The sequence below is a fragment of the Etheostoma cragini genome, chromosome 17, assembly GCF_013103735.1.
Source record: "Etheostoma cragini isolate CJK2018 chromosome 17, CSU_Ecrag_1.0, whole genome shotgun sequence".
NCBI classification, from domain to species: Eukaryota; Metazoa; Chordata; class Actinopteri; order Perciformes; family Percidae; genus Etheostoma; species Etheostoma cragini.
In genome coordinates, this window is record NC_048423.1 from 15,627,679 (window position 1) to 15,649,631 (window position 21,953).

At 41.0% G+C, this 21,953-nt stretch overlaps 3 protein-coding genes across 6 annotated transcripts in view; 2 read left to right on the forward strand and 1 right to left on the reverse strand.

Annotated features, from left to right (window-relative positions):
- Positions 1-666: 666 nt before the first annotated feature.
- ephx5 (epoxide hydrolase 5) lies at positions 667-4,004 on the forward strand. 3 transcript variants are annotated; one of them, XM_034897510.1, is made up of 10 exons: positions 667-842; positions 937-1,012; positions 1,120-1,336; positions 1,447-1,627; positions 1,753-1,962; positions 2,054-2,183; positions 2,865-3,076; positions 3,237-3,345; positions 3,454-3,579; positions 3,690-4,004. In XM_034897510.1, the coding sequence occupies exons 2-10, from the start codon at positions 990-992 to the stop codon at positions 3,889-3,891; spliced, it is 1,410 nt and encodes a 469-aa protein (XP_034753401.1). In that variant the 5' UTR covers positions 667-842; positions 937-989; the 3' UTR covers positions 3,892-4,004. The 3 variants fall into 3 exon arrangements, with proteins under 3 accessions (XP_034753401.1, XP_034753403.1, XP_034753402.1); XM_034897512.1 differs by having other exon boundaries at positions 707-842; positions 942-1,012; XM_034897511.1 differs by having other exon boundaries at positions 727-1,012.
- Positions 4,005-4,345: 341 nt separating this feature from the next.
- On the reverse strand, positions 4,346-6,686 carry mad2l1bp (MAD2L1 binding protein). 2 transcript variants are annotated; one of them, XM_034897527.1, is made up of 3 exons: positions 6,222-6,686; positions 5,124-5,404; positions 4,346-5,036 (listed from the first exon to the last, which is right to left on the reverse strand). In XM_034897527.1, exons 1-3 carry the CDS (start codon positions 6,598-6,600, stop codon positions 4,509-4,511), a joined length of 1,188 nt encoding a protein of 395 aa, XP_034753418.1. In that variant the 5' UTR covers positions 6,601-6,686; the 3' UTR covers positions 4,346-4,508. The 2 variants fall into 2 exon arrangements, with proteins under 2 accessions (XP_034753418.1, XP_034753420.1); XM_034897529.1 differs by having other exon boundaries at positions 6,228-6,685.
- A 571-nt stretch (positions 6,687-7,257) lies between these two features.
- kif16bb (kinesin family member 16Bb) overlaps positions 7,258-21,953 on the forward strand; it is a 25,638-nt gene continuing 10,942 nt past the window's right edge. The window contains exons 1-14 of the mRNA XM_034898486.1: positions 7,258-7,459; positions 7,531-7,594; positions 7,678-7,788; positions 7,902-8,018; positions 8,782-8,879; positions 11,771-11,883; positions 11,964-12,106; positions 12,433-12,610; positions 12,896-13,021; positions 13,470-13,669; positions 13,761-13,823; positions 19,074-19,193; positions 19,327-19,378; positions 19,483-19,620. Of these exons, the coding sequence (XP_034754377.1) occupies positions 7,413-7,459; positions 7,531-7,594; positions 7,678-7,788; positions 7,902-8,018; positions 8,782-8,879; positions 11,771-11,883; positions 11,964-12,106; positions 12,433-12,610; positions 12,896-13,021; positions 13,470-13,669; positions 13,761-13,823; positions 19,074-19,193; positions 19,327-19,378; positions 19,483-19,620 (1,570 nt within the window). The 5' untranslated portion in view covers positions 7,258-7,412. The remainder of the gene's footprint in view (positions 7,460-7,530; positions 7,595-7,677; positions 7,789-7,901; positions 8,019-8,781; positions 8,880-11,770; positions 11,884-11,963; positions 12,107-12,432; positions 12,611-12,895; positions 13,022-13,469; positions 13,670-13,760; positions 13,824-19,073; positions 19,194-19,326; positions 19,379-19,482; positions 19,621-21,953) is intronic.

Sequence of the window (21,953 nt, forward strand, 5' to 3'; positions counted from 1 at the left end):
ATCTGATTTGGCAGAGACGGTTGAGAACGTTCTCAGACATCTACGTCAGAGACAGTGAAGGACTCTTTGTCCATGTTGTTACATAACTTCGTATAATGTCTATGTTCATAATTCATAACCGAGACGCCCCAACTCGGGATATCTCCGCCACAGCCACGCCTCTTTAGGAGACTTATTCCTATTTATTTATTTATTTATTATTATTATTATTACTAACATTAACAACGAACATAGTTACATCGCCAGTATGTACATATACAAAATAATGTATACACATACATTAAGTCAAATGTATTACCTTTACATGACACATTTTTTCAAACACAATTGTATTGGTGCAGTTCTTGAAAAAAAGTGTTCAAAGCTTGGTTTGGAGTTGGCCCATTTCTTCTTGTGAATGTGGAATTTCCCCAAATATCATTGTCCATCTCATTGCCATCTTCAGGAGACTTGAGGCAGGTCCATGTGACCCTGGTCCATGTGTATTTTAATTTAATTTTAATTAAAAAAATATTGATTCCAATGGGAGAAGTGAACGTTAACACAGATTATGAGCGCCTCTAAAGTAAATATTGGACCCATTTTTCATAAGCCACATATCTCAAAATCTAACAACAGCATGGACATTTTCAGACGGACACATCGGGAGAAAATTAACTTTGTTTGAGACCTTTTTCCGTCATGGCAAAACTCTCGCGAGATCTGACACTTTGGATTTGGCTTTTCGCGTTGCCAAACAAACGCGGGTGTGATCGTGTTGCACACCGCTGAATCACGGAGTTGACCCTTCCATTTGCAGAAACGCTTACGCTGTCTGGCTCACGCAGCAGGAGGCAAACGAGGTATGTCGGAATGCACGGTGGTTGCAGTTTGACATTACTGTACACAACTTTAAGCGCTGTGCGGAAAATGAAGCATTTGTTACCTTTGTCCTAGTCTAGTGCGACTCTTAAAACAACTGAACGGCCGCTCACCTTTGGAACTGCGCAATGCAGAGACTTCAGGTTTTTCAGTAAGTAGGCTTAGTACTGATATTCAGCTTGTATCGAGATATATTTGTACCCTGATATAAGAGCTGCACATTCAATTAGTTCTTTAATATTTGTTTTCACTTCGCAGGGGGACTTTCTGTAGCTTGGATGCCGTACAACGGCAGCTCCTAATAGGCTCAGCGGTGGCAGCAGGGGGGATACTGGTGGCATACGTAGTGCACAGAAGAAGACAAGTCAAAAGTATTCCTCTTGGCGAAGGATGGTGGGGAGCAGGAGAGAAGCCACTGTCAGAGGATGATCAAATCTATCCCTTTAAAGTGCAAGCCTCAGATGAAGAGATTGAGGTCCTTTTGAGCTGTTAAACTTTCCTCACCAATTACCAAATTTAAAAAGCAGCAATAATAAGACAGCAACGTGTTTCTGTAAAGTAATCAACAGTGCTTTTATTCGACAGGACCTCCATGAGCGCATTGACAGAACCCGCTACACTGATCCTTTGGAAGATAGCTGCTTCCAGTACGGCTTCAATTCCACATATCTCAAGAAGGTGGTGTCCTACTGGAGACATGAGTTTGACTGGAAAAAGCAAGTGGCAGTGCTCAACAAGTTTCAACACTTCAAAACTAAAATAGAAGGTACTCACCGCCTCAAGATGAATCAACAGGGGTTTTTATTTTGCTTTAGAGTCAAAATCTGGAAATTTGGCCAATCACTCAACACACTATTTTCTTTTCACACCAATGTTTTTGCTTTAATGCAGGATTGGATGTGCACTTCATCCACGTGCGACCACCACACCGTGAGAATCAGAAGGTTCTGCCGCTAATGCTCGTTCACGGCTGGCCTGGCTCCTTCTATGAGTTCTACAAGATTCTGCCACTTCTCACAGAGAACCAGGATGGTGTCCTGTTTGAGGTCATATGCCCGTCTATCCCTGGCTATGGTTTCTCAGAAGCCCCTCATAAACAAGGTAGATCATTCTAAAGACATGTACGTATGTATGCATGTTTTACAGCTTGAGCAGCAGATGTTTACAGATGTGCTTCCTGTTATCTTTTCAGGATTCGACAGTCTCGCTGCTGCCCGGATTTTCCTGACATTGATGGAGCGTTTAGGATTCTCCAAGTTCTACCTGCAGGGAGGTGACTGGGGCTCTCTCATCACCACCAACATGGCCCAGATGAAGCCTCAGTAAGACGGCAAAACCATTACATTCCACAAATAATCACTGCAGTGGGTTTTCTACCACCCACGTAAAAAAAAAAAAAAAAAGGGAGCAATGTAACATTCTGAAATTGTGAAACAGTGCTTGCGCTGTGCAAAAGACCAATACTACTGACACTACAAATTCCTGGATGCTGGAGCAATGCATTCAATAAAACCTGCATTTATAGTTCTCAATTGGCACTTAATATAGATTAAAACGCTGTGAGACCATAAGTGTCATTTACACCGGGAACAGGCCCCCACCATTTTTTGAAATGGTCGCTTTTGTCCCAACACTTTTGGGTTGCTAATGTGCATTTTCCCAACCTACCGTAATCATCTACTCTATCATGCCGATCCCCCTACTCAGGGGCATTGAACCAAATTCTGGTCCCTGTAGAAAGGCATTTTCTATAAGCCCCTCCCCACATCCACAGCTATTCATTCTAGCATCTTTTTAGGCCTTCCTCACACAAGGGCCCTGGGTACTCATCCCCCTTTTCCCCCCGGTCAGATGCCCCTGCCCCTATTATATTTTTATATAGTAAACGTTGTTTCCATCTAAGCCCCCATGTCCCCACCACTTCTCCAGACTAAGTGATGCCCTTGTGTAACAACCAGTATAACCGTAGATAGAATTGACATTTATTTTGTAATCTTTTCCAGGTGCGTGAAAGGTCTCCACTTAAACATGTGTATGTCAACGAGGGGGCTCAAAGTGATGTTTTCCCTCATGATTGGTCGGTATCTGCCCTTCCTGGTGGGCTTCAGTCGGGAAGATGTTCGCCGGTTGTTCCCTTTCTTTGAGAAAAATGTCTGGGACATCCTGAGGGAAAGTGGCTACCTGCACATCCAGGCCACTAAACCAGACACTGCAGGTGGGAATAAACAAAACCAAGAAAAAGGTTCTGATGATCTTATCGACACCATTGACAGTTCATTGAAAGATCTCATGGAACAAGCAACCTGATGTTAGTATTTTGTAATCTCAGTGTACCATTATTTCAGCTCTTAATATCTCTTAAATTGGGCGTACAGGTTTTGGAGTGAATGACTCTCCTGTAGGCTTGGCGGCCTACCTTCTGGAGAAGTTCTCCTCCTGGACGGATCTAAGGAACAGAGGTCTGGTGGATGGTGGGCTGGAGAGGTACAACAGGGAATTCAATTTTGTTTTTTTTGTTATTTTTTGCAAACACATAATATGATGGATTTAAAAAAAAGGTGTATGTGGTTGTTGCTGTCTTCATCTGAACAGGAAATTCAGCCTGGATGACCTTCTGACTAATGTCATGATCTACTGGACTACGGGCTCCATAGTCTCCTCCATGCGCTTCTACAAAGAGAACTTCAAGAGTAATCCTGACAATAGAGTGGATGCAAAGTATGTGGCCAAATGCTTACACTGTAAAAACTATGCCAACTTGGGTTACAGATTTAACCACCTTATTATCCTATCATGTTATAACTCTTCAGTTTCCTCTTTTGTTTTAGGACAGGGATATTTGTGCCCACTGGACTTGCCGCCTTCCCCAGGGAGCTGATGCACTGCCCTAAGACATGGGCACAAATTCGGTATCGAAACATCTACTCCTACACTTTCATGCCTCGAGGTGGTCACTTTGCTGCCTTTGAGGAGCCCCAGCTGCTAGCCAACAACATTGTCCAGTTTGTCAAAAAAGTGGAGGATATCTGAACACTTTCACCCACACCTATTATTGCCGTTTAATATTGACTGGTCATTCCAAATGCAGATCTTCACACTACAAAGCATCTCACTGCTTGATTGCATCTAAAATTACAGCACTGTCAAATGCATTTTCAGGTTTTGATAAATGTAAACATATGTACAGATACTGGCACTCAAATGTTTCCAAAGATTGGATTAAAGAAAGCGATACAATGTATTATATCTTTCAAGTTATGCTCATTAAAAATATATTGCACTGCATTACATGTGTTGTTCCGTGTTTAAGGTTCTTAAAAATTAGTCAAGTAAAACATTCTTAAATATAAACAATACAAAATGTTCTCAAAACAGAGTTCATGCCATAAAGCCTCATGACAACACATTCAGTATTTCAGAAGACTATACAACAAAAAGGTATCAAACACCATACTGCTTGTGTTAATAAACCAACTTCTTTTTCAAGTGGCATACTTTTAATATTAAGTAGAAAACAACTCATAATTCATTAAAACATGGACAGCTCAATTCAAAATTCAAGTTTGAAACTCACTTGACCCACCATTAAAATGTAATTGTAGTATACAAATACCAATCTCAGACTATGTGCTCCCCGACGTTTTGGGTCAGTTGCCCAAGCCCTTGATAGTCATGGGCGCCTGAAACCACACATAATCCTGCCAGTCTGACCCCTGTGGACTCTGTTCCTTACAGGTGCTGGGGTCAGTAGACAGAGCAATAATTTGGTTCTTTACACGGGTTGGCACTTTAAACTGTAGTTTAGGTCGGAACCAACCTACACCGCAATCCCTGTGCGCCAATGCCAAGACTGTGGTGGGCATTAAGCAAACAGGTCTGCTGTCAAACAAAAGGTCAGCTACAAAAAGAGTGTGGAAGAGTTGCCTTAAGCATGAGGACACCCGTAGACATTGATCTCCACCAGCCAATACCAGAGCCTCCATGTTGATCTCATACAGCTCTTTGGGGAGGATGAGGGAGCCACCCATTAGCAGTAGCACACGGGGCACCCTGCTAAGGGAAAAAAGCACCTCCAGCTGCTGCAGCACCTCCTCTAATTCCTGTAGGGTCTGTTGACACTTGCGCCAGTTCATGTCTGCAGACTGCACCGGCCTCCGACTGACTACGTCTTTATCCTGAAAAGAAAAAAACATTCAGCATGTCAAATCTACAGCATTTCTTTATTTATGAACATACAGCTTACACACACGTTTCCTATTCACCTGCATGGAGGCTTGCTGTTTCTTCTGGGAGTACACCAGCTGGTCATACGTCATGGGTAGTTGCTGCCTCTGATAGAGAATGCACTTGAGGATCTCGCTGACAAAGCGGCAGCAGCCTTCCTGAGTTACAGTGCCGGGGAAAACCACGTTCACACGGCCTTCGTCCCGCGCCCTTTTCATCACCTCAGAATTGTCCTCTGTCTTACGATGTTGTTTACTAGCGGTCCCACTGGAATCCTGCGAACTTCTCTGGCCAGAAGTGTCCTCTTCTTGAGTGTTATCTGTCCAAATAAGGACCACAACCATGTCATTAGGGTGAGCAACCGAACCTAATAGAACCTAACCTAAATAGTTATTATTTAGGCATAAGTTGCAAGTACTGTTATCATTAAAAGGTCCTGCACTTAAGCATTCAGTTCATTGTATCTACTCTATATACTGTTGGATAATTTAGGCCTAATCTGTGTCTATAAGGTAACTAGATATTAAGAATAGGAAATCATGTCCACTTCAGTTTCCCAGACTGCATCTTCAAATGTTTTATTTTTTCAAAAAATGCCAAGATATTTAATTGATAATGATAATAATAAACATAAAGATACTAGAATCCTTACAATTAGGACACTAGAGTCAGACAATGGTTAAAGCTTTTGCTTTAAAAAACGATTAATCGTTTCATCAGAATTGTTGACTAATCATTTAGGCTAATTTAATGATTGTTTCAGCGGTAAACTATTGTTATTAAGTCAATGTAGTGGAGGAAAAAAAAACTACAGTATGTATTTAATATATTATCAGTACTAGAAGTACCTCAAAACTATATTTGAGTGCAGTACTAACCTATAACAATATTATGTCCATGTTAAATGCAGTATTTTGAGAAATAGTGTCAACAGATTAACTGTAAACTTAGCCTTCGTGTAGCCCACAGTTATAACAGGAATGATTTAACATCAACCCGGGTGATTTGTTTTCCACTATCAGAAAGAAAATTCAATGCGGCAACAACTCATATTAATTGCAGTGATCCTCCGGGCTGGAGCTCAGAAAGTGCTAGAAATGAAGGGGAACATAAACGTTAGCCAAACCGGTTATTACCTATACCTTGAGTGCTGGTTGTTGAGGGTACATCGGTGTTTTCTTTGTCCGCGTTGTTCACAGAATTCTGTGTTGAACTTAGTACATGTTCAGAGGAGACTTCTTTCAATTTCATTACATTTGTCATCTTTAAACATGTGTTTGCGACCTGTGGTGAGAGTTGTTCGGCGACTTCCGCAGACGGTCGGCATAAACTGGAGTCGTCGGGAACACTTTGTGGCGTTAGGACTTTACATGTCTTATTCGGTTCCTCCAGTGTGCTAACTGACGAAAACGACAAGCGCCTCATTATCTTACTGTCTGCGTTGTCAACAATGGTCGTAGTTTCCGTGCCTTCTGAGTTTAATGTTGGTTTAAATGTATTCGAGTCTTCTGCCATAGTTTTGAATGTCCCTCCGCCGGGTCTCTTTTCCGCACTGCATCATGGGAAACGTGGCTCGACATCAACGCTGTGTTCACGTTACATGGGAAAAATGCAAGAAAAAAAATCCCCTTCCTTATCCTCGTGCATTCGTTTCACAGACAGTAAAATTAAGGTTCGTTCGTGCAAATAAGTAGTCCACATCAAAATGCGTTTATTATTGTGGACGTTGAAGGCGTTCATTTGGTGCATAAAGTAAACATACGAAAATTGAATATATAAACAATAGAACAAATTAGGCTTAATGCAACAGTTGAAAACATCAATAAATGAATATGTAAAAGACACTATGACAAGAAGGTTTCAGGCGGTACGATTTTTGCAGGAATAATCTGGATGTGCAAAAGTTCACAGTTGGCCAAATATGGGCATAACCTGAATTTCAATGTGATACAGGGTTAAAAACTGAAAATACCATGTAAAATTGAATTAAGTCTGTAAATTTAGTTGAGTCTCGTTCTATGCGTATGACTGATGTGTAAGTGGATATGATATATCTAGTTATGTAAATCAAGTTATGTAAATCCAGAGCAGCATAACAAAAGCGAATGAGTAAAAGAGAACAGAAAAAGTTGCAACACATCTCAGTGGCTAGTTTGTGTAGTGCATCGAGAACGTGAGCACGCACAGGCCACAGGTGCGATAATTAGGTGTGCAATACGCAGCGTGTGCACGCGGACACCTTAACGGACGACTTCTCTTTCAAAGAAGCAGAAATAGGCTGAGAGGACTGCTCTTTTGTAAGTGGTCGGGCTGCTTTTGATTAAAAAATGGCTTCATTGCGAGTAGCGGTCCGAGTCCGTCCGTTGAACAAAAGGTAGGTAACATGAATGCTTTTATTTTCTTTCTGAAGGAACATGTGTGGTACTCACGTGCACTTTTCAACAGAGAAAAGCAGTTATCATCGAAGGTGATAATTCAAATGAAGGGGAAGTCTACATATATTGACAAGGTATTTAATCACTAAATTACAAATACACTATGCTGCGGTTAATGGAGTTTTTATTAAGAGTGGTCTGTTATTTTAAATTGTAGCCGTCCCATATTCGAGGGGATGAGCTGAAGGACAGGAGAAAGACCTTTTCTTATGACTTCTCGTACGATTCAACCGACAGAGGAAGACCCACGTTTGTATCCCAGGAGAGGGTATCTGTATTCTTCTGTGGACTACCTGATCTTTCAACATTTTAGACATGTTTTGTTTTGTTGAGTAGAACCACTACCTAATAATTTAACTAACCCTTTCTTTGCTGTTTCAGATTTATCATGACTTGGGGTGTGAGGTCCTGAAATCTGCATTTGAGGGTTTCAATGCCTGTGTGTTCGCTTATGGCCAAACAGGCTCAGGAAAATCTTACACCATGATGGGACACACAGTAAGGCCTTCTCAGCTTTCTTGGTCTTACAAAGGTTATAGTGCCACTTTTTTTTTAAATTTATCTTGGCAGTAAGCTATCCAACAAATATCTGTAGGGTGTTTCCAACATGCATCCCAGACTTTCCCTGTAAGTTAGACCTTTTTTTAATCTTCAGGGACACCCTCAGGGTGTCACAATGTTCCCAACACTGTAGAGCGAACACTGCAGAGCACCCCAGCAGTGCTAACCAAGTGTACACAGAGCACTGACTTCTCACCACATTAGAAACAGACTGATGGCAGCCTCATCAGAGTCTACTCATTTATCTTCATGTGTCTCTCCACTAACAAGAAAATGTGATGAGGGCAGCAACCCACAGCTTTTCTCTCCTCACTTTGCACAGCAATGGAAATCTCCCATTAGTGTGCTTTCTGCTGGTCTACCAGGAGACTTTTGAAGTTCATCGGCAAAGCTGCTGTCAACATCCCAGATAATTATATATGGCTCCTAATGCTTACTATGAGTTACTTTGTAATTAAAACGAGAGGGCATGCAGCTCAGATTGGAATTGCTTTTATGCTTCAGCAACTCAAAATCAGATTAGCTGTTATGTATGTTGTTAAGCAGCCTTTGGATGTGCTGAGTTGTGGTCAATACATAGTACAGACACCCACATTAAGAGAACATAAGAGGAGAAAAGTTAAAATTTTCTTTTAAAAGTAATACTATCATTTTGCATTAAGAGCTCTGAATGCCACATTCTTTTTTTTTTATGTGTAAGGAAGATAAAGGTTTAATACCGCGGATCTGTGAAGGCTTGTTCTGCGAGATGTCTCGTAAAGGCCAGAGCGATGACGTGTCATTCCGTACAGAGGTCAGGTAAGGACCATCATACATATAGTTCTGCTTCTTATCATCTTCTGCACAGCAATTGTTAAACTTTCAAACATTGGGGCGGTTTCGAGTCCTGCTGCCCTTTACTGTGTCATCCCCCTTTCATGCCTATCCACTCTCTGTTGGAAAAGCCCCCAAAAATCATCTAAGTAAACCTTAAAAAACTTTCAAACATTGATGCAATTGTGAATGGCAAGAAAACAGTGTTTTAAAAATATGCTCAATCATGGTTTTTCATTATGTCAATATTGTACAGAACTGCATTGCATTTAATGACTGAAACCAAAGGCATCATGACCACCATAGAAATGAAATAAAAAGCTTTTTTTATTTCTATGGTGACCTCCGAAAAGATATGACACAGGGTAACAGTTCTGTCAGAATTATTTGACAAAGCATACATTTTCAGGTTAATTAGTTGTTGTTTTTCAGTGGTATGGTCTTAATATTAATTGAGATGATAAAGTAGGTAAAGGTGTTCATTTCACTTAGCTGGAACACTTCTATAGCTTCTGAAAATTGTGTTACCTAACTGTAATACAGTCTTTTTTTTAAAACTTTTTTTTAAAGTCAGGAAAAAAGACAACATCAAGGTATCTAGTATCATCTGTTTTATGATTACATGTACCAGCTCTACTCCTCAATGATTATGTTGGGAGATAAAATTGAAGATTTTAAGCCCATCAAGCTACAGTGAAACAGTAGCCATTTGGTATCGTGTGTGCTGATTTGAACATTGTGTGGGTTTAATTCAACTGTAGAATTGGGAGTTATCTGATTATCTTTGCTCTCTGTTGAATAGCGTGAAAATGACAGCAGGATGCTTTTGATGAAAAACACATTTGTTCTGTATTAATTTGGTAATACCCAGCAGAGTTGTGAGTTACACACTGCTTTCCAAACACATTTTCAAAAAGTGATCATCCATGAATTTAAGTATTACCTTTTCTTGCAGATAAAATGAAATCCCAATATGATTAAAGTAGACAGAATATAATTAAACATGCTTTGATATTCTTTGGGGCATGGATAGCTGTTGGTAGAGCTGGCGTCCATATATAGAGGTTATCTCCTCGACGCGGCGTGCCTGGGTTTGACTCCGCCCTGCGGCCCTTTGCCGCGTGTCATCCCCCCCCCCCCCCCCCCCCCCCCCCCCCCCCCCCCCCCCCCATGTCTATCTGTCCTGTTAAACAAATTCCTAAAAATGCCCCAAAAAGTCATAAAAAAAAAAAAAAGTTTCTTGGACGTATCCCATATGTTGTGACCATAGCAGCGCGTCTGTCACAACCTAATGGGGCTCCAAATTCTCAACGCATTGGGGAAGGTGCACGATTTTAAGATTTTTGAGCCATTACAAGTTAAAGTGATGGGAATACTGGGATAGCATATGTGGTCTCGTTTTGCCAAAGCACCGTGAAGGAGGTTTCTGGCTTGTCCACACCGCATTCTGGGTTGGGAGGAAACGTGCTCTGCTGTAATGGCATTTAAAGCAATCATTGTCATGGGTGCTAAGCTTCGGACAGAGCCGCTGCAAAATAATCGTGCGAGAGAGGATTTAGTTTGGCTAGCTGTCTCGGTTTACCCTGCAGAGATCTGAGGAGCAGTCCAAAATACACCAAATTTACTTTATACTTCCGGAGTAATCCCGGAAGTATAAAGGATATAGACTAGCATATGCGTGATTCCTGGCATGAACCGGCTTCTGCGGAAAGTCTCAATTTTTCGTGTGTTAGAGTTTTTGTTCAATTCCATTTTAGTGTCAACAATATTGCATGTTTATTGCCACAGCCAACGTTTAATGACAGCAATGTTCTCTCGACTTATATTATCGTTAACGAATTTAACACTTCAGCGGAGGTGTTAATTTCCAAACTGGCTTAGTGACTTAGCAGTAAATGTTTTGATTTGTAGGGGTATTTGGCCAACCGTCATGTTATTAGTGTTATAAGTTAGCAGCAGACTTAATTAACCGGTCCCGGGGGGAGTCTGATAAACTGCTGTCTTTGCACCGTCAGCTCTGAGTTATCTGCACAGCACTGTGGAGGAAGCTCCGAGATTAGGTTGTGTTCTGCTTCTGTTTTTAGAAGTGGGGAATTTTTCCTCAACCTTTTTGTTGTTCGGCAGTTTAGTTTTATTCAGTGTTTTTAATATCAGTGCTGTCCAAACTGCTCCAAAATTCATGGGGTACCCAGGAAAGCAAGTGTGATTGTGTGGATTGAATAAACGGTTCATAAGAAATTTCAACAGATTTAGTAGGTCAGATGTCCTAAGCTCGTGGTCTCATCCCTTGCCCATGAATGAAACTTATGACTGTAGCTGCACATTCATCCCTACGTTGTAAAACATACATTTTGTATTTGTAAGGACATGATGCTAGTTGGGCTCACACAGTGTGTAATCCTTCCTGTGTTATTGTAATGGCAGCTATGCCTCTAGCCATTTTGAAACCATCCAACATTGGGACCCCGTTTGAGTTTTCAGTGCTGTGCCAGAAAACCTCCTGACTGGCTACATCCACAGGATGTGGGCTCTGCCATTCCATCACTCTCGTAAAGCCTAATTGCTTCTTGCCTTGCATTGTTTTTAAATCGGTCCCTTTTGCTTCTTGTTCACACGCAGTATTGATTGAAGTGCTCTGCCAAAACCTACTTTGCATATGTTTATTTATTTATTGCCAGTGCAAGCAGAGCAATGCATGAACAACATGCACCCTTTGGCCAAAAAGCTACTGCACATCTCTTTTAATATTAGATGGTGAATAACTTGTTTTGTTCTCATTTGGTGCTGTGCCATTCATATGTCAAGACTGAAACCACTGTGGCCTGGTGTGCAATCATGGATCAAACTTAGCATTTGTGTTTCTCTCTTGGCACCAGCTATTTAGAGATATATAATGAACGTGTGCAGGACCTTCTAAAGAAGAGAACTACACCCACAGTTGGAGGCTTGAGAGTGAGAGAGCACCCCAGGGATGGACCCTATGTAGAGAGTAAGCCAGGTTTTTATTCTCCATCCAGCGCCCGTCTCAGCTTGTGTAAAATGAAGAAAATGTATCACATTTCTGTGTAGATCTGTCAAAGCACTTGGTACACAACCACAGTGAAATGGAGGACTTGATCATTCTCGGCAATGCCAACCGCACCACAGCCAGCACATGCATGAATGACCTTAGCAGTCGTTCCCACGCCATCTTCACCATAAGCTTCACACAGGTGAGCTCCGGTGCTTAAGAGTATCCTTGCTGCTGTGTCTCAAACACAATTGAAAAGTTTAATTGAAAAATCTTTGGGTCTTAGTAAAGGCCATCCCTCGAGCTCTAATTAGCCTTGTTTATCTGTTTAGTGGAATAATTTTCACCCCCCCCCTCCATATTCAAAAGGTTAATTTTTTCCATCTGAAGTAGCACTTTTGTCATGAAAGTATTCCTCTGTGATTGTGCCTCTTTAGACTAGACAGACTGCTCAGTAATGTTGTTCTCCCCCCCCCCCCCCCCCCCCCCCCCCCCCCCCCCCCCCCCCCCCCTCCACCACCACCACAGGCGTGGTTTGATTGGTTTGACGCAGAGTTGCCACGTGAGAAGCTGAGTAAGATCCACCTGGTGGACCTGGCAGGCAGCGAGAGGGCTGATGCCACGAACGCCACAGGCTCCAGGCTGAAGGAAGGTGCCAACATCAACAAATCCCTGGGCACCCTGGGCAGTGTGATCTCAGCTCTGGGTAAATGGCAGTTACAGCATGACTGACACTGTGACACCACATCTTTATCTAGTATTCAGCTCAATAACAGAATGGATGAATTCTATAAGAATCATTTTTATTCACTGTGGAATCAATCCACACTTTTATAAATGAAATTCAATATAGGGGTTACCTCTCTTACATTTTATTACATTATTTAGATATTTTTGAGGATAAATATTGCCGGATCTACAGAGCTTTTGGCTAAAACATTTTACTACAGTCCAGTTTCTGAGTCAGTGTTTTCTCTCTGTGACCTCGCAGCTGATCTTAGTGTTGGAGGACAGTCAACAAAAAAGAAGCAGATCTACATTCCTTACAGAGACTCAGTGCTGACATGGCTACTGAAAGACAGCCTGGGTGGAAACTCTGTGACAACTATGATAGCAAGTACGTACAGTAAATCAAAACTCTGCTGACACCAAGACATTTCAGACTGTTTCCAGATAGTGTGCGTCAACCCTTTTTAGTCTTACCTTTTCTTGGCTTATTGACTATTTCCATTGTTTATTAATCTGTTAATTTTTTTCTCTCAATTAATTGAATAGTTGTTTGGTGTTTTTGAAATATATGAAAATGGTGAAAAATGTTGATTAATATTTTCCAAAGCCCATTATGATGTCCTCAAATGTCTTGTGTTGTCCACAACTTAAAGATGATCAGTTTACCCTCATAGAGAAGTAAAGAAACTAGAAAACATTTAAATTGGAACAAGCTGGAATCAGATTTTGTAAATTTTTTTTAAATAATGAACCCACTTTACTTTTTTTTTTTTTTTGGTTATCTCTCCACTGCTCAACTGTTGTGCTTTCCGCCCTGGTGACCTCCTCCATGGCAGCCATCTCTCCTGCTGACGTGAACTACATGGAGACTCTGAGCACGTTGCGCTTTGCCACCCGAGCTAAAACCATAGTGAACTCTCCCACAGTGAACGAAGACGACAGTGTGGACGTGATCAGAGAGCTGCAGGCAGAGGTTACCAGGCTCAGAAGGCAACTACAAGAAGCCAATCAGGTCCTGCATGTGTTCAAGCTCACATAAAAGGCCATCAAGGCTACTACAATATGTTTGACAGTCTTTTATTCAAGGTTACATTGTAGGTCTGGCTATCTTTTTACTACTACTCCAGGTTTCCAATGGGGCGCCATCTTCCTCCGGGAAGGAAGAGGAGGAGCATCAGAATGAGATAAGGGTAAGGCATCCTCTGCCAATTGAAAACGTGCAGAAGTACGTGATATACTCTTTTTGTAAAGAAAACCCCTCCTAATGGTATAAATCTTTAATTTAATCAGGTAGTACTATGAAGACCTACAGAAGTACCCCGTTTGGCATCTAGAAGTTTTTTTTACTCCTTTAGTACAAAGTTGGATAAATGAGGTCAGAATAAAATGTGAGCCCTTGTTAGCAGTCACATTCTTTGCTTTGTTGTTTCTAGACAGACACTACTAGTTTGTAAGGTGCCCTTGTTGCCTATGTTTCTATTGCTTGGCTTGTTTTATGTATAATCATTTTCAATGTAGCAATATGTCATAACATATTTGCATTTAATTTTAAAGTCAAAAATCCAATGTATTATTTATTGAAGAATAATGTAAAATTATGCCATTTGCTACTACGCCAAGTTTGTACAGAAGGGTATATGCAAGTAAGATAGGCCATAGAAGTCTGAAGGCTTCATGTACTAATTTCTAAACTACAATCCTCAAAGCAGCAAACTCTCAGCAGTGTATTTTACAGATGTTGCTGCTTGCAGTAAAGACATCCTCCCAGCTGGTGGCACTGCAAGTCTAGTAAACAGTGACTTCATGGAGTCGAAAGGCTGATTAAAGTAGAATCAACCTTACATTTAATTTTCATTTTCTATGAATTTAGGTTTGAATTGCGTCCAACTGCAGAGTTCTTGTAATGGGTGTGAAGTTGGTGTGTGTGTGTGAGACAGTGTTTAGGGAGTCTGACAATGAGATACAGACATGCCTTTTCCTTCAACCCAATATGTTTCTCTGAGGCTGGGACAGGGTGGCAGTATCCTTTTACAAGCCCCCAAGCTGCAACAAAACAATGCCACTGTGTGCCAACCCAGAGTTTACACTGAACACTTTTCCTTTTGTTGAATTTGTGCCCAACCTCCCAAATAACACCAAATGTCATCAGTTTGGGACTCAACGTACTCTGCCAAGTTGTCTGTTGCATTATGCATTGAACTGTGAAGCGTGCCAGTCGTGCCTTTTCTCTCCATCACATTTTGTCTCCCGTCATACATACTTAGCAGTATGTTCTCTAACTAGCTGATCTTGCTAGATTTGAACTGTGTTGGTTTGGCCTTTTTAAAAGATGTGTACATTTCCGACTCGCAGCAGCCACTAGTGACCCTGCACCAGAATACCAGCGTAAAGCTACATATTAAAGAAGACATTGTTTAAGGATTTTGAACACCCTACACATGAATGTGGGTAGTATGTGTGGATAATTAACATTCAAACTATGTATGGTGGTTAGAAGGTGACATTTAGGGGCTCCACAGCTCTTTATTTATGACAGTGCATTGGCACTCATTAGCAACTGTCACCGCTCCTAATGAAGAGGTCTTGATTATTGACATATGGCCCTTTTTGTTTCTAACTATCAAGCATATTAATTAAAATGCAGTGTTGGAAATCTGTTTGCTTTGTCAAGCAGTGATGGCTTCATGTTACGATGCAACATTGCCCATCTCTACCGGCAGAGCTGAAATATATGCTGTATTTAAAGCAGTCATGTAGAAGCACCTGTTGAGCACCTGCATAATGCAACGCGACACCCAGGTGAAAAGGCCATTGTAAACGTTGACCGGCCGGCACCCTGTTGTTGCCGAAACTCTTAAGTGTTTGAGGAATCACTTTATGGATTTGACATTTGTCTTCCTGTGCATTTGCATTCTGCAGATGTTGGAGCTGGTGTCTTTGTTTTCGTACAGAGAAGCACATCCAGCCAGTTTGAAGTTGTCCATTTCAAAATTCAGCACACATAGTTTACAAACGAAGGCGTAATCACATTATTCAAAGTGTTTTTTTTCTTAAATGGCCTTGTATTTAAATGGAACGGCTGATTTAATCCAACCTCCATGTTTAAGGGTATGGTGTTGTATGCTCTCTAGCACAGTTTTTACATAAAGAGCAGCAAGGCTTCTCAAACTCTTCATCTTACATTTTGTGTCTAAACTCAGTTAATGCAGTTGCTGAGAGTTAGATGAGTTTTTTTTTTGTTGTTGCTGGCACCGTAAGGAGACAAGTTGACCAAGAGCGGTGTAAACAGAATTTTGAATTCTGTATTCAAAGCAGATTTAGAATGCTAAGTTATTCATCGTCAACTTCCTAGATTGGTTACAGGGCATGTGGGAAAAAGTGTAATTAATATGAGATGGAGTCCACAGCAGCCTCTTACCAGACAGACGGCAACAGATTGAGAGAACAAAAAAGACAGGAAGAGGGTAAAGTGAAATGTTGTTCTACTTCAGGGCTATATATATACACACACACACACACACACACACTTGCACACTCTCACAGATTTGTGAGTAGCTCTACTTCACAAGTGGAGTGCTGCTCCCTAGTCAGCCTTTCAGGTCCCGTGCCACACAGTGGTGGGAGGAAACTTCATTTCAGTAAGATAAAATGAACGGCAATGTTTCTTTGATCCTAGTGGTCTTTGTATTTCTCAAACATGCTGCAATCAGCACAAAGCAGCAACCTAAGCCTTGAATGCTCTGAGCCTGGCTCTGTTTAATGTCAATTTACCTCATACTGTCAGCAGTTATACATCATAGTTAGTCAGTATTGCATTTCATGACCTTTACATATTCATCTCAGCAGCCTACCTTTTGATTCTTCACATGCCAGTAAAATTCAGCTCCAAACTAGATGGACTTTTTCTTGATGACATGGCTGGATTATTATCCATTTTTAACAACACCTTGGAAGCACATGTGTTATTGGTACCACTCATGCCCAGGACTAAAATCTCCTATTTGGGCCCTGAAATAAACTGTCGAAACTAATTTTAATAAAAAATTTAGCACAAAATACGCTGAAATTTGAACAGTTTCCTGACATGAGTCGCAATGGGACACAGCCCGATAATTTGACTGATTGGAGCGCATGCATGGCAGCATGCTGATGGCTGGAGTGCATATCAAGCTAATTACACAACATTAAAAATTACAACCAGAACAACTCTTCTCTGTGGTTGAGATTCACAAATAACAAAGGGGCGGTTAAGAAACAGAAATGACTGTTAAGAAGATGCCAATTATTTTCTGTTAGTTAGCATAGTGGAATACAAGCAATCATTAGAAACAAAATGCTTCTTGCCATTATGAAAACTGGCCATGTAATAGCTTTTTGCTTCATGTGTTAGTCTTTTGAACTTTTGTAAAGAGCAGTAATCTAAGGTATAAATATGATCTCTCAAGGAAATTAACCTTTTAATGTAACTGCGCAAATCAAATGCAGATGTTTTTTCTCTATGCCTGGATTCAGTAAGGCACCTGCTTATCAGATGTCAGAAAAGCATTGCTTTGTCTAGTGTGGCAGTGTTTTGAAAAGCACCTGAACTGTAAAGTGCTGAGAAATCCATTAAAAAATTCTGCCTAACCATGCTGCCTGAGCCTGGCTGCTGGTCTAGGCCGCAGTTAATTACAGTATGTTCACCAGCTTTCTCAATCTGAAAGTTTGTGTGTGTGTGTGTGGCATTCTCATCTGTTCCTGTTGTCTGAGGAAAGTGACACAGTGCATTAATCTGCCAGGCTGCTGTTCACCTCTAATGAAGTCTGTGAAGAATCCCTTTTAATTAAGTACAGGGGTTGAGGTCGATGCCTCTCCTTCATTTAAAAAAAAAAGGATATCTCCCAACTGCCAATGAGTGAGGTGGTGGTGGACATGTCTCTCACTTCACAGTCCAATCTATATGGGCAAAAGAGTGTGGAGGAGGTTGAAAGAGGGGGAACTAGTTTATGCAGAGTGTTGCCTCTGAATCCTCCCATATGTGAGATTTTCTGCTCTGCCTCTTGGGGAGGTACTTATGATAATCCATTGCAATGTGAGGCATTAGTCCACCAGCTTAACAGAATACTTCTGATAGGGCCACTCATGCTTGGGTAGAATCTGGGTTATTGAACCACAGCCATTGCCCTGAGAGGAAAAGGTTAGAAGCCTTCAACACTTTGCCCAGAGAGTTAAGTTTCTCTTTCTGGCTTAAATCAGTCTTTTCAACCCAGCAGGTCAACCAAGGCTAAGGATTTCATTTCTTGTTGAATAATTGGCAAATTAACTGCTCACAATCTCATTTTGTCTGCAGTCTGTCTAAGTTTTTCTAAAGCCTAACACACACCTTAAAAATGAGAAACTAAATGTTTTTGTACAGAACTAAATGGATATTGCCCCTTTGACAGACTTGTGCTGTAACATGGTATGACTTGCGCTTTAACATTTCCTCAGTAACAATTGTTGGAGGCAGTGAAGCGGTTTATGAAGCTCATCAGAGGTTTAAGGGGTGTCCTGTGCTTTAGAAAGGCTTTTAAATCAATTTCTCTTTTAATCACATTTTTATAACACCATTCAATCCATATTTATCAGGTGTTTCTGGACAAGCAGAATGGATTTGTCTTTTTTTAATGCAGCCATTCATTTCTATCTGACTTTTGAATGTTGATGCAACTGCAATGTGTTGTGTCACTATGCGGCAGTCTTTATCAATAGGCTTTGTGAAATATGGACATTGAAATGTTTTTTTCTTCAATTTGCTTCTGAGATCTAGCGTTTATGTAAACACATGCCGTGTTTTGTGGGAGAATGTAATGTGTAGAAAAAATTTCTACAGTTAATTACATTCCTCAACTGATAATACTTTATAATTTATATTCAATTTATTGAATATAAATTATTTTGACTTCCTTTAGCCTATAAGGCACAGAAATTCACTTGAGTCTGACCTTCCATACAATACTGCTATCGGACGCATTGTAAATGACACAGAACTTGCTGAAGTTTGTTGCCGTTATCTAAAGTTGACATACTTTACAAGCTTGGGAGTATTTTTGTAGGAGCATGCAGTGTTGATGGCTATGTATCAATAAAGGCAATGATGCATGGTCTACAACCCATCGTGTGTGTGCGGCGCCACTGCGTCTGTTTTGCTCGCTGAACACCGTGTACAGTTTGACTCCCGCCACAATAATCTAAATGATTTATGTTGTCTCTCTCGCCGTTAGCCACTCTACCGCTTCATGGCGACACATGGTTGGAACGCCGGTATTCTGCTTGGCCTTCAGGCAAGGAAGAGCAGTGATAAAGAATGTTTCTGCTGGCTGCCATTAAATGTCTGTCAGCATTCTAATTTTATATTGTGCCATTCCAGCTACAGGCTATTGAATATATCCCCCCCCCCCCACACTGTATATTCTCTACAGGAGAAGACTGTGGCTCTGAGGAAGGAGGGGAGTGGAGTGATCCTGGACTGCCAGTTACCTCATCTGATAGCCATTGATGAAGACCAGCTCAGCACTGGAATCATCCTGTATTATTTGAAAGTGAATAGATAATTTGAACTTCATATAATTCACACATTACTCTCAAATCATCACCAGCCAAGGTCCATTGCTTATGTTAATTGCTAAATAACAGTTTGCATATTGCATCTTGACCTTTTACTCTTCACTGTAGGAGGGCCGAACCCAGATCGGGAGCGACGAAGCATCATGCGGTCAGGATATTGGTGAGTCGAGGTCACTGCACTATATTCCCAGTTGCTGTTCCAAGCATTGGATGTTAAATAAGCCACATTTTGTTTTTATGCTTTCATATTTAATTGTATTTTAGTGCTTCATGGACCTGGGCTCCTCAGTGAACATTGTGTGCTTGAGAGCCGTGCTGGGACCGTGACTCTGATCCCTCAGGATGGTGCACTGTGTTTAGTCAATGGCTCTGTGGTAACTGATCCCTGCCAGCTGACGAAGGGTAAGCATTTCTGCAAAGCTTAATATGCTCCTGATATTCTTTAATGAACATTGGGTGGGAGGGAATGGGGGAGGGAAGCAAGGCAGGTCTGTAATGATTTCTCTCAAAGATTCCCAATGAGGCAATAACACACTCATCCATTTTGAATGCAGTTATATGAGATCACTGCCTTACATCTGCAAATGAAATCCACTTTATGTCCCTGGCACCCCCGCGGCAGCGCACTCAGTCCATGAGTGGATTGTGAGCGCAGCTCTCCACAGGGCAGATGCCATTTCTCTTACTAAACATTTTGAAGGGCAAGGGACCCCAGACAAAGCCCCAGGCCCTCCATTTAATTGGCAGATGGAGTTGATAGCCCCGACAGGTTTGAAGTGGGTCAGAGCATTAACCTTTCAAAGGACAGAGCCAAGCGGAGCTGAAACTTCTGCCCCCCTGAGCAGACCCTGCTTGCCGGGGCTAGGCGCTTTTAACGCTTACTGCCTCCTCACTCACTCTGCTATGTTTCCAGAGATAATAACTGCACACAGAACCAGGCAGTGCAGGGCCCTGGCTATGCTAGTCTCTTTTATAACCATTTCAATTTATCCAATATCCCCTTCAGAAACGGCTGCATCTAAAGCTATTTTCTTGAACAAATGATAGTAATTTTCCATCCCAACAGCAGCTGGAATCCATCCCAGGCTGCTCGCTCAGGTGCTTTGTCACTCGTCAGAAGTCATTAGTAGTAGCAAGATTAGTATTTTCTGTGCTGAGAGGAGGAGGAGGGGAATGAAGAGGAGACCTCGAAAGTCTGTGGATGTGGCTGTATGAGCCTGATATATAAACCCTAATATCACTTCTACAAGACTTCTCAAGTTTCCTTGGACCATTTTCTCTGGTAAATCATTCCTCTGGTCTAGGTCACTGCCAATCACATCGGGGATTGTGTTCTTCATGGCAATTCATTCACTTAACCTCAGCAAAGGAAAATGTTGGAGAACTTTTTGTGCCACTTATCAACTTTTTCCGAAGTTCAGGGCAGAGAACAGTTAACTGCAATCCCGTAAAGATGGGCTGATTCCCAGAAATGGGAAGTAACGAAGTACAAATACTTTGTTACTGTACTCAAGTGGATTTTCTGGTATTTTTACTTTACTATTTATTTTTTGGGGTGACTTTTTACTTTTACTCCTTACATTTAAACACAAATATCGGTACTTTCTACTCCTTACATTTCACAAAACTGGCTTGTTACTTTAGTTTAGTACTAAAGGTCGTCTATCAGGTGTTATTGGGAGTGCATGTTGGAGAATAGCACGGACACGCGCTGCACATCGCGAGCGTTCGAGCGCGGCACAAGGAGAAAAAAGTGAGAGGAAAAAAATACCTAGCTGATAATCAGTTGAGATCGTGAGAGTCTTTGAGAACTGTAAGTCATATAACTTATGCTGTCAGTTTATTTAAGCTTGTTGTTGTATTGGTTCTGGCACATTTAAAAGTTAGCGCTTGTGTTCTTCACCTGTTACCTAGGTTACACCTGGCTGTTGATTCAATATAATGGCAATTGTTGAACGTCCTTGCTCATTCAGATAATGTAATTAATAGTGGGTTTAATGTTATTTATTAGCATATATGATTCCTATGCATTGTGTATGGTAGCCTTTACAATGTTTATTTATTTTATTACCACACACAGCCATAGCAGAGCTACCCATGCTCATGTTTATACTGATGCTTGATTGTAATAAAGCATCAACAGAGAAGATGTTTCCGTCTGTGTTTTAACAGACTCACCTGGGTCCAAGTTGGAAACCTGAATCGGCTTTGAGTCCTGTCGTAATCTGGTCCTCACCAAGTTTAAATTAATTTCACTAGTTAGTTATTTTTGCATCATCAATACCAAACTGAATCTAATTGGATGGGAATATACACAAACGTCTCACAAAATCACACTTGAATTCATATCTTGCTACTCGATCAGAATGTTATTAACCTGGAGTCTCTGTCACAATAAATAACCTATATGTTTTAGGCCTGTTGGCAGACATCCATTCAAAACATAGCCAATGACATATGAAGAGTCTTTTTTTTTTTTTTTTTTTTTTTAAATTTTTTTCATATCAACTGTAGTTTCTCAGCATGCTCTCTAGTAACATCTGTCTGGTCCAGGTAACTTTGATGTTCACAACGCTACTTTTTATACTTTAAGTAAATTTCATAGCCTCTACTTTTATTTTTACTTGAGTAAAAAAGTTAAATCAGTACTTCTACTTTTACCAGAGTATTTTTTTAACACATTAATCTTTACTTCTACTTGAGTACTTTTGCCATCTCTGCTGATTCCCATGGCT

What these genes read in the sequence shown, in the direction of transcription:
- mad2l1bp (XM_034897527.1), bottom strand. Translation starts at nt 6,600, where the DNA reads ATGGCAGAAGACTCGAATACATTTAAACCAACATTAAACTCAGAAGGC. An exon ending in AACCAGCACTCAAGGTATAG is followed by an intron (nt 5,405 to 6,221) that starts GTAATAACCGGT and finishes TTATTTGGACAG; the next exon opens with ATAACACTCAAGAAGAGGAC. An exon ending in AACAGCAAGCCTCCATGCAG is followed by an intron (nt 5,037 to 5,123) that starts GTGAATAGGAAA and finishes TTTTCTTTTCAG; the next exon opens with GATAAAGACGTAGTCAGTCG.
- ephx5 (XM_034897510.1), top strand. Translation starts at nt 990, where the DNA reads ATGCAGAGACTTCAGGTTTTTCA. An exon ending in CCTCAGATGAAGAGATTGAG is followed by an intron (nt 1,337 to 1,446) that starts GTCCTTTTGAGC and finishes TTTATTCGACAG; the next exon opens with GACCTCCATGAGCGCATTGA. An exon ending in GACAATAGAGTGGATGCAAA is followed by an intron (nt 3,580 to 3,689) that starts GTATGTGGCCAA and finishes CTTTTGTTTTAG; the next exon opens with GACAGGGATATTTGTGCCCA.